At 39.0% G+C, this 18,498-nt stretch overlaps 1 protein-coding gene and 1 long non-coding RNA gene across 2 annotated transcripts in view; one reads left to right on the forward strand and one right to left on the reverse strand.

Moving 5' to 3' along the window:
- The window catches only part of SLC1A3 (solute carrier family 1 member 3), a 115,985-nt gene extending 104,430 nt beyond the window's left edge, over positions 1-11,555 (reverse strand). The window contains exons 1-2 of the mRNA XM_019517955.1: positions 11,355-11,555; positions 9,542-9,822 (exon numbers count right to left, since the gene is read on the reverse strand). Coding sequence (XP_019373500.1) covers positions 9,542-9,722 — 181 coding nt within the window. The 5' untranslated portion in view covers positions 9,723-9,822; positions 11,355-11,555. The remainder of the gene's footprint in view (positions 1-9,541; positions 9,823-11,354) is intronic.
- LOC109297892 lies at positions 1,628-12,192 on the forward strand. The gene is made up of 3 exons (XR_002097458.1): positions 1,628-1,657; positions 3,177-3,256; positions 11,654-12,192. It is a non-coding gene; the product is annotated as an uncharacterized LOC109297892 (long non-coding RNA).
- The last annotated feature ends 6,306 nt before the right edge of the window (positions 12,193-18,498 follow it).

An 18,498-nucleotide genomic window follows, 5' to 3' on the forward strand; every position in this document is an offset into this window, starting at 1 on the left:
TCTGCCCTACAGCACTGGGTCACACCTGCTGGGCTGCAGTGGCCCTGGGGGATGGCAGCAGTGTGGGAGCCTGAGCCTGCAGCATGCAGCATGCATCCACCCCTGCCCCATGCACAGATCTGGGGGCATGGGTCCCCCCGTCCGTCTGGGAATGTGTGCAGCGGTGGAGAGCCAGACCCACCCACCTGCCCCCCAGATGAGCAGCCCGCGCTTTCCTTCAGTAAGGGAGGAAATCCATGTTTTACTCTGTTTTTCCATGGGAAACGGAAAACCTGGATTCCTGGTGATCTTTTTCATTTACCTGAACTGATTCAGTGTGGCCTGGCCATGCAGCTAAAATAGAGGATTGAGAGTCAGGAGACTTGGACACTGCTACAGACAGTGTGGAAGAAATATACATTTTGTGCCTCAGCTTCCTAGCTGTAAAACAGGAACAATTCACATACGTGTTGTGTGTCTCAGCCATGTTGAGTCATGGCTATGCAGAGTAGTTTAGAGAAGAAGCAGGTTAGAGCCTACTTAGAAAAGTTAGATGTTCTGAGATCTCTTGCTTAGAGAACTGAAAGAACATGGTGAAGCAATTGCAGAACCTCTAGTGATTGTATCTGAGAACTTGTCATGGACGAATGAAGTTTCAGAAGAGGGTAAATGTAGTGCCAATATGTAAAAAAAATAAATAAATAAATAAAAAAAAAAAAAAAAAAAAAAAAAAAAAAAAAAAAAAAAAAGGGTGGGGGAGAGGGAAGGGACCAAGGAATGTTAACTGCTTAACTTAAATTCTCAGAAGGATATTAAAGAAAATAATCTATCTGCAAGAACCTAGATGATAACAAGTGATAAGTAATAGTCAGCATGGATTTGTCAAGAATAAGTCATGTCAAGCCAGCCTAATTTCATTCTATGCCATGATAATAGGCTTTGCATATCAGAAAGAAACAGCATATGTAATATATCTAGACTTCAGTAAGGCTTCTGACGTGGGGGACTGTTTCTGATACCATTTTTATTGGTGAAATTCCCAAACAATTCTATCAACTTCACAGAAATTTCCCCAAATTACCACTGGTGCAAGAGAGATCATAACCTGTCTCATGGATCATGTTTTATATATTCTGTACAGAGTTAGGTACAGTTAAAGTGATCATATATATTAATTATAGACATGCATAATATAATATATATAACTATATAACATGTACCATGTATGTTATAATTGTTATTTATATTATGTAACACTTATAGCCATTGAAAATAATGAACTGATCAATTTATTATTATTATGTCTGGGTATTCACTCCAGCTCCACCTGCTTGATTGATATTCTGCCCCATAAAACATGGTTCCCAAGAGATAATAAAGTTATTAGATTTTAAGCAGAGTGAAATGTTGACTGAAGTACTGGTCAGTTTACAAGTTTCTTAACATTTTACATTTCTCTCTTGTCTAGCTCTTCCTGGATTGGAAGTTGATATTTTTTTTACAACTTCTGTTTCTTTCCCAATTATAGTAAACTAGTCTCAAGATATTCACATCCACAGGACCTTTTCTTTATACTGCACTAGCATCTGAGAAATACAGTCAATTTTGTGATCTAATAGTTCCAGGTACTGTCCAAACTGAAGCGGTTGCTGTCCAGAGAGAGAAAGGATAATTTAATGTAAGATCTTACACTTTCCTTATTTGTGCTTAAAGAAATAATTTTGTTTCATCTAAGTATATAATCACCCTGTTAATAACTACTGCCTCCAAAGAGATAGTGGGAACAAGTATTTTTAGCCAGAACATCTCTGTCTTATCTATGCACCATAATTCACAGAAAGTTTTCTCTCTAAATCCCAAATTCCATGTTCTTTTCTCTAGAAAGCAATCATAACTCTTGCTTCATGCAAGGATCACCTATTTAGGCAGTTTATTACTTGGCTAGTTGAACAATGTAGCTGAGATGGCTGTCATGGTGAATGAAAGAATTTGTGCCAAAATGCTTTTTGAAAGTCTAAATAAATGTGATCGCTTGGTTCTCCTTTGTCTGCATTCAGACGATTTGAATAGATTAGAGCAAGGATTTCCCTTCAAAGAAGCAGGCTGATGTGTCCTTATCGTATCAGGTTCATTTAAGTGTTACTCAATTCTTTTGGTAATGAACTCAGACTTTCTAGCTTGTAATTCACAGGATCACATCTAGCAGCTTTTTAAAAAGACAAGTAGGTATTTGTACAACATTTGCAATCCTATAGTCTTTAGATAGTGTAGGATATTTTAATAAGCCCTTGCATATTTTTATCCAAATCACTTCATTCTTAAATACCTTAATAACTGTTGGATAAGTACTCTCCAGTACTACAGTCTTGTGTCTAACTTACTGATTTATTATCCCTACTTTTTTCACCCTATAACCCCAAAGAATGTCTCATCTATATTACTTGAATAAAAGGTCTTTAATATGCATTGTCCCACTATTCTCTTTAGCAATCAGGCCCCTAAGAAGAGTGATTGATCCATGATCCTGAAACTCTATTGCATATCGGATTAATGAATACATGTTCTCATAATATACGGATATATCTGTCTCTCCTGACGTCTTTAAATATTTTTCAGAAAGTACAGCAATCCTAAAGACCACATTGATGATCAAGGCTAAGTGATAAGACATACCAAAAAATTGCCTCACCTATTACCTATCTGCTTTTAGCCAGAACTTTCAGTAACTCTTTGCTATGCAAAGACTTGATAGGTTGATGCCCAGTCAGTTTTGATTCACTTTTTAATGTTTTTAAGCTGGTCTAAGGTATTTAAGCTAGTCTAAGGTATAAGTAAGTGTTTCCAAGTTTCCATATACATAGTATCTCAGTTAGAACGCACTAGCACTAGCCCTATGACAAAGTTCTTACACCAGTTTGTGCAAACTAGTACAGAATTGTTGAAACCAAACTGATATCTACTAAGAATAAAAATAAAAATATCAAATTAACGTCCTTTTATTACTTTGACCCTGTGCTAATGAAGTGTCCAGATTTGTCACCTCTAATAAGAAAATGCATAGAAAACACACCTATTTCTGTCAAAAATAAGAATCTGCGTTAACTATTTTAACACAATTTGTCTCCCCTTCTTCTTATAACCCCGTTCCTCTTTTCTGATGTACATTTTGCTTGGAACTATTGTCTCTTCCTTTCCAGAGCTTTCCTCAAATCTAACTTTGCTGAATTGTTTGTTATCCTTGTTCTGCTAAACTCTCACCTCTGCTAAGTGCAAAAAGGTACTGCTTCATGTCTGTTCTCAGAGTTTGTTTAACAAATAGAGTGATCCAGTCACCTTCTGAGGAGACTTTCCCTGGCACAGGCTTTTCCTTTCCCCTTGTTTTCAGTTGTTTCTCTTTGCTTTCCTCACCAGTGTCTTTCCTACCCTGACTGGCTGTTTTTCTGCTTAACCATTCATTTTAAACTGCAAACACCTTGAACAGGAGTCTGGCTTTCCAACTCAGGTGGATATGTTTTCCTCCTTTTTATGAACAAATGAATAATAAATTAAATATAATCAACTATCCTTGGCTCTCACTCAGCTTAGCCCATTGAGCCAAGTATATAGCCAATAGTTCCAGAAATCTGATGATTTTCAGGTTCTTGTTTTTACGAGGTATACTAAAATCCATCATACCCTTTCTATACTGTTGAAAAGAAAATTCCTCCTGATTAATCTGTTAATAGCTACTTGTAAGACATTATTTAATCAGCCTCCATCTCTCTAGAATGTCTGTTTAAGTGTCAGTGTCATCTGTACATGCTGCATTATTCTAAATGATACAGAAAATGTCAACCTGAATGAATGAAAATTTCGGAAATTTGAAAAAAACTGAACACAGAATCTCAGGTTATATTATTCCTACAGTCACTGTTGTAAATCTGCACCATGGCCGTCCAACTTCTAAGTGGCTGGGGGACACGCACATAAGAGTTGTATGCTGGGGGGCACACTAATGCAAGCCACGGGTCCATAGGCTGCACTGGAGGGTGCTGCACATGTGGGCAGTGCCCCCCCCCCCCACATACACACTGCTGCACCATGCTGTGGGATCCTGTGGCACCAGGGGATGTGCCATTCCCATTCCTTCCCTTTGGGTAGGAGAAGGAAGTAAAAGTTGATGGTGGGTGGGGGTCGTGGTGTCCAGGAGGGAAGCTTAGAGACACCAACTGCAACAGCAACCAGAGAGATGAAGGGGGAGGGTCTGGGTTGGGACTGCATGTTAACCCCTCACAGGATGTGTGCAGCCCCTTAGCCACCAGCTGAACAGCCACGGTCTTCACTAAATTGCAGTTCTAACTAACAGAAGAGAAAGAGTTAAGGAATTTTAACAATAGTTGTTGCAACATCTCCTACTATTTAATCCCCTTTGAGGAACCGAGGAATATGCAAATAAAAAATCACATCCAAACAGTCACCATTGTAACATATTTGTTCATAAAGCTCGTGCCATATCCTGCTATCTTTTCACATGGAATTTCTCTATAAAAATCACAGTTATAATCACACAAACACCCTTAACTCTCTCCCCATGTCACTGCCAACCTCTCACATTCCACACAGCATAGCATTTAAATCTGCTTTGGAAGAAATGGTATTACTTAACAAGCTTACAAAGAATTTTTGGAAGTCCATTGTTATCGTCTGCTTAGGAAAAATTATTTTGTTTGGACAGTTTGCCTGCAGGCTGTAATACATGTGCACTGGTTTACTGGTTCATTCTAAATATGATATTTAACACCACTCTGTACAAGACGGTTGTTGTTAGATGAGTTTTGAGCATAGGGGGCAGCTCTTGGCAGTCTAATGACTTACTTGCACCACAATGGATGTCTGCACAACTACTGTCACCAGTACGTACAGTGTTGACACGCCAAGTGTTGAAGCATTTTAGGTTTCTGTACTAGGTATGACACTAAAGAAACCAGTAGCCATGCGAATTTTGGTGTGCTGTTCAGGTTTAGTAAGGTGGGACCATGCAATAATTGTGAATCTAAGATCAAGAGGATTTGTTCCTAATTCTGCCTGTCCCCTCCCTGATCTGCTGTTTGCTACACATGGAGGCTGCCATGCCACATGCAGCACCCAATGCCATAGACTTTGAGTGACTTTACTTTTTCAAACTTTGAATTTTCTGGAGTTGTTCTGGTTTAAAGACATTACAAAGTCCTTCTACATTTCCCCCCCAATGATATATTTACACTCTTACTTCTAAGTAAGGGTTTGGCCTGGGAGGTATTAGTGGGAGGTTTGGAAGTACACAGTGAGAGGAGTCAATGAGGACTTACGAGCTGCGGGTGTGGATGCTCCCACACAGCTTCTGAACTCTGGGTAGAATTTGGTTTTCAGACCACCTTCATCCCTGAAACATTTGCTTGTTCCCAGATGGCCCCATATTTCCCTGTGATGTGCCAGTACTTGTTCATCCAAGAGCATACTCAGGTGTAATTTCTCTGTGATTATACCTTTTTGTCTTGGTCCATGTAGATTTTATGAAGCCTAGTCTAGGCATGATGGCCATGTTCATTTAGAAAGTATAGAATGGAGTCATAGGCATCTCTCATGAGGCAAATTATATCTAGAAGGGTTATTTCAGCACACAAGGGGATACCAGGCAGGGGCACACCCCAGCTATGTATTCTACTCCTCAGACTTGTACGGGGGCTTTCATGGGATGAGGCAAAGGAATCTGCTCCTATGTGCATCTTTTGCTTCTGGCTGCTAGATTTGAATTAATAGCAACAAAGCAGTACTGGTTCCTTTCCTTAGTAAAGCTAGACACTGTGAAGAGGATTTTATGCCTCCCCCCAAGTTCATTAAGGACATGATCATGGCACAAAATGAGTAGGAATTACTGCTTCTTTCATCTGCTGCTCAGCATCCCTCAGCACCACTGGGTAGCTTCATTTTTAATAGTGCTTCCCTGTCCCTGTGACCAGCTTCACAAGAGCTCTGCTCATTAACTCTGTGTGACTTGATATTTTCCTCTGTGTGGCTGCCAACCTCCACTGAAGAACTCTGCTGGAAAAAATCTGGACTCCCATGGAAGCTGGGAAGTGGGCAGAAGGGAACTAGGAGAGACCACAGAAGGAGACAAAAGAAGGCATTTTAGGACAGGGTGTGAGGCTAGGCAGTCTGGAAGTGTAAAGGAGCCAGTGAGGCTCCTTTGACAAAAACCTGTCAGAGTTTTTGGTGAACATTCCCAGATTTGCAAGACCTTCTCTAAACTTTCCAAGACCCATCAGGACCTCTGGCCCACCCTAAACGACCTATTGGTCATTTTGGCATTGTCATCTCACCAGTGTACAGCTTCCCAAATATGCCTTTCCAAAATGGACCTGTACACCAGCTCTTGCCAGGATCCACTAAAAGAAACACCCCCATGCAAAGTTTCTAGATGACTCATTTGGCAGATAAAAAATAAGTACTAGAGGAATTTTCAACATTGGCATCGCTTACTCTCTTCCACATTGCATTTTTCAAAGGTGGGAGCAGGCCAGATTTAAGTGTGTGTGTGTGTGTGTGTGTGCACGCGTGTGTGTGTATGTTTGAAAATGATAATGATAATGATCTACAGAAGACAGGACACACGTGCAGTAGTTGAAGCCGCAAGGACAATCCTGCCTTGGGGGTTTTAGGAAGGAGGCCAAAATCAAATATATTACACAAATATTTTTCAGCTTTGGCTATTGAGAAACTTCTGATATGTTCATAATTAAATTGTATTTACTTTAATTACTAAAAATCTTTTATCTACACGGAAAGCAATTGTGTCTGTCATCTCTTCAAAGCTACTTGGCACTGCACATTGCCCTTTCTCATGTTTTTTTTTTTTGCTCTAAGATGTATATATCCACCCGTTTTCATCAGTTCTGTTGTTTTTCTCTTCAGCCTCTGCAAGACAAGGCTGCGAGGTGATCTTGTGGCTATCTAGAAACTCACTGGGGGGGTCAGCAGGGAGTAGGGGATACTCTGTTTACCAGGGTGCCCCTTGGGGTTACTAGAAACAACGGCCATAAACTGAAGGAGAGTAGATTTAGGTTGGACATCAGGAAGAAATTTTTTATGATGCGGGTTGCCAAAATATGGAATGGGCTTCCAAGAGAGGTGATGCTTTCCCCTACCTTGGAGGTGTTCAAAAGGAGATTAGACAAACACCTGGCTGGGGTTACTTGACCCCAATGCTCTGTCCTGCCCAAAGCAGGGGTCATACTCAATGATCTAATAGGTCCCCTCCAGCCCCAGAAATCTGTGAAATCTACCTGTTGCAATATGAACAAATGAAGAACAAATACATATTTGTGCTGACACACAAATCACTGGATGAATTCAGACCCCAATTTAAAACTTGGATCCTGAGATGGGAATCCTGAGATTTATTATGATTCTACCCATTTAACCTCTAACACTATCAGCCCTGCTTAACCAAGTGAGAACAGGTTTTCCCAGCTGATCCCTTAAAAAAAAAGCCTCGTAGGAAAAGGTGGTATAATGGTATCCTTAATCTTTTTTAATATCTCATTTAACTTTCACATAGTTAGTCCTTTTGTGAACACTGCTGGACTAATGGTCTTGGCAGCTAGTTCTTCTGTTCATCTATTTTTTAAAGCTAGGACAGCAACAATGCAAGGTTCCTCAAATACACTCTGCAACCTTTTCCTTGATACCATAATCTTGAGTAAAAGAGCAACTCAGTTTCCAAGTCTGTTTAAACCTTGGTCTGTCTGCTGAGACAACCAACAGGGATAGTGGCTAATGAATTTATTAGTTTTATAATGTGGACAACTTTGTCCAAGCCCAGCCCACCATACACCACCACTAGCTTGGGGATGATTAGTCACTGCCAACTTAGTTTGACAGCTTAGAGGACTCCAAACTCTTAAGCCAGCTGGTTCTGTACTAATGAATATTTCTACAACAGCAAATCAGTAAAAGAGCTGTACTCATGTTTAACTGTTAAAGAGTGAAATCGTTCTTTTCTCAGGAGTTGTATGTACACCCAAATTTTACTCAGGCATATACCATGAACTTACACAACACTTATGGATCATGGCCAAATTCTGTAACTCTTGAAGTTTCTGGATTTACACCAAGTATATTATTGTGTAGATGGGCAGAATTTGGCGCGCTGGCCTTTGCAATACTGGGGATTTTCAGCAGTTCTCCAACTCTTGTTTTAGTACTACAGGTGCCCCCCAATCATGAGCTGGGGTGGAGGCACTAGTATAGATCAGGACAGATGTTTCCTATAATAAGAGCTGTACAGAATGGCAGAGATGACTCAGCTGCAAAAACACCTCTTGTGTCTACTTCTGTATTCCTACCATTGTTAATGTTAGTCCCAATGGACCTGCCACATTGCCAGACCAACAACGGACAAATTGCTAATGTCTCAATCCTATTCTACGATGCAAACAGATTGCAACTGAATTGCTTTGGAAATTATTCATATATTTAACTTCAAAACCTGCATTGCCTGTTAATGGGCAACCAGATAGACTCCTAATGTTAATTTTGTTAACCTGAGCAAGTGGTCAGTTAGGAATCAGAAATATCATTTCCATTGATAAAATACAAAAAGTGATATATCTGTCATGACAATTACATATGTTACCCATATGCACATTATCACATATCTCCTATTGCATTAAAATGGGCATTCTTACAACTAGTGCTATAGAAATGACAGACAGAATATCCAATTCCAAGGAGGGCTTAGGAAGCAAAACACCTAAGTATATACAAGTTGGCATCACTTCTATGTGTGGCGGTCATGGCAGTACTCAGCTGAGCAGGAATGGGCCTTTCATATATAACTATAAAATTTGGCTTAAAATTTGGCTGAGTATGAGCCAATTAAAACCAGTCCAATGTAAATTTTAATATTAAATGAACATTTTGGATCTTTCTAAGTCCAGCAATAAACTAGTTCCACTCCCCTCCTGTCTAAGGTTCTGATTTCCTTCTCATGCTTTGCAAACAGTACTAAGGCAATATCTTGCAGCCCTTCATCAGGTAGAACTCCCCTAGACTCCCACACTGAGAGTGCACGTAGAAAAGGGAGTACTTCAGAGAAAGCATGACTATATTAAGGTGTGTTTAGCAATGAACACTGCAAAAGATTCAGGCTGATTTGGCTTATCTCAGAAGCAAATGACTTTGTAATTAAGCCTAAGGACATCTTTCTGTTATTTCAATATGCTAGATAAGTGAGAGTTGTATTGCAACAGGTTTATGTAGGAAGTAGATTTAATTGTTCAGACCCTTTGATACAGCTATAGCTGTGTTGGTTCTTCAGTAGAGGAATCTATAAGATAGCTAAATCAATTTCCTTTACCAGAATGATGCTCATTTTTCCCAAACTTTAACCTGTATCACTTACAGCCCCAAACCCTCCAAGCCAGCAAACTCTTATCAGGAGAGAAAAATTTGGAATCTCATTAAAAATGCTAATTACCCAGGCCCAGTGACACTGTCAGATGCAATGGAGAAACAGAATATCTCTATTGATCAAATTACTCACCAACAATGACAGCAATGATGGTTAGGAGCACAAAGGCATTCCTTAGTAAGTAGCTTTTAACATCATCCTTTGTTATGCTCTGCACTTTCTTTTTTGCCATTAATGTACGTTTCCGGACTCCTTGCTGAAAACGCTCCATCCTACTTCCAGATCGTGGATCTTCTCCGTTACTTTTAGTCATCTAGCTCTCAAAAAGTAATTTCTTTTTTCTTTTATATTACTTTTGCTAAAAGGTCCCCAGAAAGGCTCAGATCCTTTTGCTTGGGTGGTACTGGAGCAAGCTGCAAAACAAGAAATACCAAAGTATTAAACTTCAGAGGACAATCAAATATATCAATACATCCAAACAAATCCTTGTTACATATCAATCAGATTCAGGATATTTAGAATATGTAATCAGTTGATTACAATAGATAGTGAATAACTGCATATTTGTAAGAAGACTGATTTGTAAGAAGGGTTCTACAGATTTGTTCAGATTTGCATTTGTGTCTGTAATGAATGGGCTCGATTCACTTGTCATTTACACTGATGAAAATCAGAAGCAATTTCTGTGCTGTAAAGACAGCTGCAAAAATGTAAAGCTAGTTTAAGTCAGAGTAGAATAGCTTTCAACCAGTATTCCAGTTCATGGAGTTAGTAAGCACAGTTTAGTGAGTACTTCAAATTATACTTTTAATAAATTATTTTTGTTTAAATCAGACCATTTGAATTGTTCTATATTTCAAATATTTCTGAATGATTTAATGAATTGCTCCACACTGATTTTCTTCCTGTCATAGGGTGAAAAAACAGTAGGAGTGAGTTATTTATCCCTTTACTTATTAATTTGACAGTTGTATACTAGTATCATTCATCTTTGAAGTGTGTACTGTATTTCTGATCACATCAGTAAAACACCAGAAGATATCAAGCAAAGTAATATCTGGATTTCTTGACATAAATTTGCTGTGTAAACAAAAATCTGAATTAAAAAAACCTGCTTTGCATAGTGATGCTGTACAATGATTAACATAACTATTCCAGCAGCGCACTGCAACGTTTCATTGCTGGAATGCAAATTTATGAATGGATGTAGCTAGCTGTAACTGCTGAAAGCCATTTCTAGATATATAGTTTACATCTTGCCCTCCATAAATCTATTGCCTAACTACTTTTTCAGAAGGCATTTAGAAAGTCCAAGTTTTACAAAAGGAGTTTTTAAGGGGATATCATGTCATTGCTTTTGGAATTCCTGTGAAAGTTAGGGTGCATTTGTTCATGTGTTATTCTTTTGGAATTTTAGAAGATAGTAATTTGTTTCTTAACAATGTTGCTCACATCTACACATGTTGCTTTCACATGTCTATCTACCACTGCCCTTCTCTATCTTTCCACACCCCTTTAGATTTTATATATACATAAATACACCTATACTTTTAAAAGTGAAAGCGCCTATAATATTTACTTGTTCTTTACATAACTTGTTAAAGAATAAAAAAAAAAGTAGTTAGGTTGAGTTTAAGGTTTCAGCTATTACATACAGCATTACTAAGCTTTGAAGTATGTGTCTCCGAAAGATTTTTCTTCAGAACAATCAGTTTGCAGTATTTTATAGCAAGCTTACAGATTTACCCAGTCCCCTTTTTTCTCTCCTAGACCATTAAAGCAACCTCATCCCAATGTGGTGTTTCTAATTAAGATTAAGATCATGAAAAAGGCTTAAGTATAGCCAAGTAATCATTACAGAGCAACTGATCTAGAAAAGTATGTTGCAGATGACGAGGGTGAAAAGCAAAAACTACTGAAACAATAAAACAAACACCAAACTCACCTTTTCAAATTCTGCAGGACTCCTCGGATGCAAGAACCAGCAAAGTAAATTTCCCAGTAAGGTGAAGTAGAGTTACAAAATTCAGTGAGCAAGAGACAGAGAAGGCTAACGATACGCATGTGTTCTCAGTACAGCAACTTACTATTTCTGTAACTTAAGAAAAGGGGAGGGGACTATTAGCCCAACTCTGAAGAAAAATTGAAAACCCAACAGAAGAGGGGGAAAAAGCTGAGCTTCTGGAATATTGATTAGTCCTGGCACAGTAAAAACAGGGTCGTTTTCTTTGTTTTTCCCTTTAGACCACTTTCACGCTTTGTCAGTTCAGTTTCATTAGAAATGCAAAATCAGGACCCAGGAAGAATTGAAGAATGACACACACATACACAACCCAGAAAGCTGGAAGCCTTCTTGATTAGACATTTCAAATGGAGTCTGTAAAACCTAAGCATAATTATATTACATTATTCCAGGATTTTTTAAAATGATGAAATATGAGGCTATTCTGCTCTGAAAAGAAAAAAACCAAACATTGTGGTTTGGACCTTCGAAGTGTTTTCTAATCCTTAATGATAGTTATTCAAGGAAATGACTTTTTTTGTGGGTGGGGAACTACCCTTATATCTCTCAGGAGCAACTGGCAGAAAAATAGGATCAGATATTATTCTCTGTAATTTCCATGTAGATATTTGAAAAGCAAGATGAGGCTTGTAGTTCAGAGGAAGTCCCATCTAGATTAGATTACTTTCAGCATAGTGTGTGAATTATAAAAGGAAATATACTAAATACCCAGATTCCCCCAAGAAACCTGTGGCTTTTGGCTCTTTTCTGTTTTGTTCTTTTCTTTTTGTTCTTTTCTGTTCTTTTCCTGTCTAGTTTTCACAATTGGAAGGATATTTTCTTTGAGGTAGAGAGAGGGGTTGATCTCATAAGAAAAGAAGAAAAAAATGAATATTCTACTGTTTAGGAGAAGATTCTTATTTTACATGCTGGTTTGGTCTTTGCAAGATGCTGTGTGATCATGCCAAGTTTTCTATGTACTGGAAGCTTTTGGATGATTCCTGAGCTGTGTATTTGTATTAAGACCTCAGGATGAAAACAGTTGCATATATGCTAACAATATTACATGCCACACTGATTAATTCTATTATTATATCAAAGGATTGAACATTGATTAATATGCTTTTTCTAAAAAAGTTATAAAATATGTTCTAATCCTCTTACAAACTAGACATAGTGCAAAGATAAAAGAACATTAGAAAAAATGGAATTTGTGGGATTAAAATTACATCCCCCAAATCACACTAATGGTTTTGCTTTCTTCTGTAGGGAGCATTTCAATGTTCACCTTGTTCATGTGCCTGATTTCAGCTTATATTATAGATCTGAACTGAAGACTTTCTCAAAAGATTTCTATCTTTTACCCTCTTTTAATGAGTAAATGGGAAATTACTGTTTACTCTTCAAGAACAAAAATGCTTTTAATTAATTTAGGATCAAATTCTGAGTATGGCCTAAAGAATCTGGCACAGATAACATGCAAGTAAAGAAAACCAACATGAAAACTGAACTCATTTTAAACAGAATGAAGTACATCATAAATATAGGTTTAGTGAATTAAAATGACCTTATTTATTATCCATTTTAATAAAAAGAGCAAGAGAGAGTGGATAATTTGTGATGTTGCATAGTGATTTTTCTTTGACCCAGCTTGTTGGGCTTTTTATCTCCTGATCAGAGTTCCTGTATAGCCCATCCATCAACTTGAAGGTGTTTTTCATACTGCCATTTTAAATGCTTTCATCATTCAGCCTGAAATAGGAATTTGACCTTATAACTGACCTGGCCTTAGTGATCTGCTTTTGTTTGAGTTTCCCTTTGGAGGCTGGCAAGCCATTTGTGGAACTTCCCAAACAGGGACTTGAACCTTATACTTACTGAAACGAGCTCTGAAGCTCCCACTGATTTCAATGGGACAAGATCAGGTGCCAAAGCAGGTGATTTGGATGTTGTCATTTCATTTCCACTGAGTTTTAGGAGTGTGTAGTCTTCTCCTGTGAAAGAAAATTAATTGACCATTGAGACTTAATGAGAAAGTGAACCGAAGGTGGTCTCGCAGTTTAGCATTTTAAATTCAGCCCATGATCATTTTTTTTTAGTTCTTGGTGAGTGTTATCTTGGTAAAACATATACATCATTATTGTTTCTGCTTACAGCAACACACCACTGAGTAATCTTTGAGTATCCTGTGCTTGAATACTCTCTCTCATTTTCTCCTTCTGCCTATATATATTCCTACTATGTTTTACTCTTACACCCCAACTTAAATAACGTCTGTTGTCGCTCTGTGAAATGACACAGTACAGTATAAAGAAAAAGGGGGTGAATTATTTTAAATAACTGGGGATAGTGTGTGAGCCACAGTGAAGCACACAAAGTGATATTCACTTCAATGTACTCATTAAGTTTTCACTATACATACAACAAAACTGGTACTAGAAGTAGTTTTTAAATCTTATCTGTTAAGCAGTTCTGCCTTGGTCAATAAATTCCAGTAATTCTAGTGGTTTCCTTGTTTCTGGGAATAGTTATTTAAAACAGGACAACGTTTGACTGAAGTTAGTCAACAGAAGGAATACAAGAAAGAAGAGCCAGCATGTCTTGTGGTGAGAATAAGGGAATGTGAATCAGGAGAGTTGTAATATATGCCACTGAGTCATTATTTGGCACTAGCAAAATAACTTTAATTTCTGTGTGCCTCAGTTTCCCTTGGAAATTGAGGCACACAGAATGGAGATAGTGCTTTTTAAAAAGCACCATCTCAGGTCTCATTGGGGCCCATCACCAAAGAATGTGAGGGCTTTTGCAAAATAGTGGGAGGTAGATCCTTGGCTGAAAGGTGCCATGTTAACCATAGAGTATTGTTGTTATCTCTCAAGAGACATATCAAACAGCAGCCCACTCAGGTCAGCTCTAGAAAACGTAAGAGAGCAACAAATAACAAACTTCAGTATTAGCAGCTTCATTTCTTGAATAACAACAGAAAATGTAACACAGATGAGTATGTTGATTCCTGTTGAAATATACCATTAAACTATTTGAAGTGAGCCCATTCTTCTCATTAAGCAGATTAGCACTAGGCACTCGTGCAGAATGAATCTTAAAAGTTTTTACTCTAATTATCTTATAACAAAAAAAAAAAAAACAATAGAAATTGCATTAGAATTGGTTCTTATATATAGTTTCTGATCTATTAGATAATATTCTTACTGATCATCCTGAGGCCTCAGAGCACCTTAATCATATGGATAAGTAACATGAACTTGCTGTCCTGATGGGAAAGCTGAGATTCATGAATGTTATGACTAGTCCATTATGACAAAGTGACAAAGATAGGGCACACAGTAAGACCTCTTGAACTTATGCCTAACCCCTTATCCATGGAGCCACGGTGCTTATTCTGCTTTAGATTGTTTTGGAAGCTTTATGTCTCAGTCTGGGTATGTTAACATGGGAGAGTTTGTGGGTAGAGGAAATATTGTGGGTTTTTCTACTGAAAGCTGTTCAGTCATCCTCTGTTTATTATAGTGGAATTTAATATACCTGTATTTTGGCTGAACTTATGTGGAGACTGTGCTATACTAATGATTAACTATCAAATCCAGATTTTGTTATTGTTAATGTCAAAATTCATACTGAAGCCAGCAGGACCCAAATATGGCTCTTTCCTTTATGTGCTCTATAAACATTGGAGAATATGTTAACAAAGCCTATCTAATACTTTAATATTTGGGGTTTTCTTCCACTTAAACAAATGCTCTAGTGTTGAAAGTATGAAAGAGGGAATCAAATTTCAATTCATACCAAAAATAAAGGGCATTTTTATGTGTGCTCCAGGAGGCGTGCTAATTAAAAGCACCTGAGTGTCACATGTATCAGTGTCCCTGCACTGAAGAATGGCGGCGGGGCGCTTTGAACTAAAGCTCATCCAACGAGCACTTCACTGCCATTTTTCAGTGTGAGGATGCTGATACATGTGATGCTAGAATCTGTCGGAGTCTGTTAATTTTCGTGCTCCAGCAGACTTGATTATGATGCGCTGGATTTCCAGTGCATCAGAGCAAACTCCCTGCACATGTCTAGGAGCCCCAAATAGCTAAGTTTTCTGTAGGGGTATTCTGGAATTTCCTTCATGGGTAAGAGGTACTGTTTGATCCTGTTTGAAACCATAAGGCATCACTTGACAAGGTAAAATTACATATCCTGAAAACTACTGAATTTATGTAGACTATCTGATATCTTATAATTGAACATACCTGATTCCGTGGTTAGTTATGCTATGGACAACTGCCTATTTGATTTTGCCTCAATTGCTTTAATTTAATTTACCAGACAATTTTTTTTTAAAAGTTCATGCTTGCCAGTTTTTACCTTGCAGGTATACCCAATGTCTTCTATTCAAATAGCAGGGGCCATCTGAAAAATCAGCTAATGGTGACTGTTTTATGATGACCATGGTATGTCATGTTATTTTAAAGTTCCTGCACTGACTTGCATTCTTTCTGCAGTATGGACTGGGTATACATTTTTCCTATGCAATCTGCCATACCAGAAACAAGAGTGCTTGCTGTCCTATATAGGATGAGGTTCAAACCCAATCCTTTACTTAACCATATATATTAATCTGAAATCCTTTTCTACAACACAGTTATGAAGAACTGAAATTCTCTTATTTAGGTAATATTTTCATGGGTGTTTGTAAACTTCAATGCAGAACTGTGTTAGCAAACAAGGTTCCCTTTCACAAAATGTATGTGTTTGGTTGGAAGCCTCCATTTTCCCTCCAGCGCAAATCAGCAGTTACAGCCAGAGAAGTTGGTGTGGCAGTACCTTTTGGGATAGTGCAGCATGTTCTCTATGGTGCTCTGACGTGTTCTGAGAGTCAGTGCAAAACATGGCAAGGGGGATATAGTTCAGTTTATAATCTGAACAATTTTCTTGGCAAGAACAACAGGAAATTTTTCTCCCAATGGAAGGTTCTAGCACCAACCCTGCAGAAGGATGGGGTTGGGGAGGCAGCATACATTAAGGGTACGTGCAGACATCCCCAGGACCCATTCAATGGTCATCTGGCTTTAAGCCGCATGATCAAAGATTGGGGCCTGCTTATCCAGAGATTCACCATTGCTGGGAGCTGCACTGGGAACATGATTTCAGTAACTTAGGTTGGGGGGAGGGCTGGATTGGGGGGAGCAGGGGGCTAGTGGGTCCACAGAGAGGGGGTTGTCTGGATTGGGGAGGACTGGGGGGTTTGCTGGGGGATGGTGGGTTCATAGGGCAGGGAGATCAGGGGGCTAAAAACAGCCTGGTGAGAGTAACGTGGTAGGAAAAGCGCAGCCTTGGCACTGCAGTGAGTGGCTGAGCTTTCCCAGCCTTGGGGCTACACTCTGAACATGTATAGATATTTGGTAGATCAGGCTAGCGCATCCCCAATCTAACTTGGTGAACCTCCTCAGGTGAAGTTAGTTAAATTAGGCTGGCCATTTTTTCCCCAATCTAACCTCCCCAAACATATTAGAATATAGATGGACCTAACCTGAGTTGGGTCGTTTTAAGTGTAACGTCTGCACATACCCTAAACAGTCACTACACTCAATAACTGCAATTTAAGAATATATAGGTGCTGGAAAAGAGGAGACAGAACCTCTTTTTTGCCTCAGCTTGGCAAAAAATCTCCATGGTGCAGCTATCTTCAGCATGAAACTTCCTTTTAGTAACTTCAGCATCTCTTTCTGCTTTCATCGGCAGCAAACCAACGTGATCTACATGAGTGAAGCTGGGAAGAGAGTACAAAGGGACCATTTTATTGATGATGGGGAATAAGAGACAATGATACAATCCTACCAATCCACCAACACAGTGGTGTTCTGGGACCATAACCTTAGGTAAAACAGTTGCTAACATGCCCAGTCTGATCTGTGGGACTCATTTTCAGTGCTTTGTATCTAAATTTGTATTTAGGGGCTGATTGCAGTGCTTCTTACCATTGTTGCGCTGTTCCTGGTGCCTCTAGCCAGCTGATAAATTCCCTTAATATTTTTTATTTCTGTTCTCTAATACCTTTTAACTCTTAATTAAACAATTTTGAACAGTTTTTTGCCATGAATGTAAATTTTGATCTTTTTGCCGAAAGCACTGATGTGAAGGCTGCATATTCAAAATGAAACATTCTTCCCTGCACCATGAAAATTCCCAGTGGAGAAACCTTAACCTTGGCTATCTCGGTTCAACATTATAGAATGGCTGGGCCCAAACATAGACTGTAATGCCTGATTACAGCTGAATAGCAACCTTGTTTCCTCTAAGCATATGGAGCCAGATCCTTTCCCTCCTGGGATTTGGGGGCAGAATGTGATCTGTGGCTTTCTCTCCTGAGCATTACTTCAAGATCCTCCCCTACAACAAGCAGGAGCCTCCAGAACATGACCACAAGTGAGTATTAGTGTCCTACTAGAGATTTCTTCAGTGATGTTTCTGGTTCCAAGTTGCCTTGTATTGTAGTGTGGCTTCATTGAGGCCTCTTTGACAGCTTGCTGCCTCTTAAGTGGGTACCAACACAGAGAACACATGGAATAGTTAGTGCAGGCGTGGGGCTGGATTATGCTTTGCCCTCCCTTTTTGAATCCTTCTTTTTCAGCTTGATCTGTAATCCCCAGGAAATGTAATAGCTGCAAATCCTCAGGAAATGTATTAGCTGGGGAATGTACCCTGCAATGGCAGTTTGAACATTTTAGGATCGCTGCTGGTGTAGATGGTAGAGAGAGAGAGCTACAGCATTGCCCCCGCTATCCCTTTCATGAGGACACATGCTGTTGTTGGCGCTAGCTGTATTTTGTGCGCATGCTCCCCAGTTACATCATGGCAGGCCTCAGTGCCTACAGCACAGGAAGGAACATGCTTATCATCCACTTTCTGTCATCCTTGAGCATTTGCTTGGGAAAACCATGATTTGTCTCGTTGTTTGTACTGCCGTATTTACCCCAATGCAAGGCAAATCTGAATTTAAGATGACACCCCAATAATTAGATTCTATAAATTGGGCGGGGGGGGGGATTGTAGAGGTCAGCTGGTAGGGGAAAGGGTGGTT

This window comes from Gavialis gangeticus, unplaced genomic scaffold, assembly GCF_001723915.1.
Source record: "Gavialis gangeticus isolate Ggan-Ray unplaced genomic scaffold, GavGan_comp1, whole genome shotgun sequence".
Taxonomy (NCBI): Eukaryota; Metazoa; Chordata; order Crocodylia; family Gavialidae; genus Gavialis; species Gavialis gangeticus.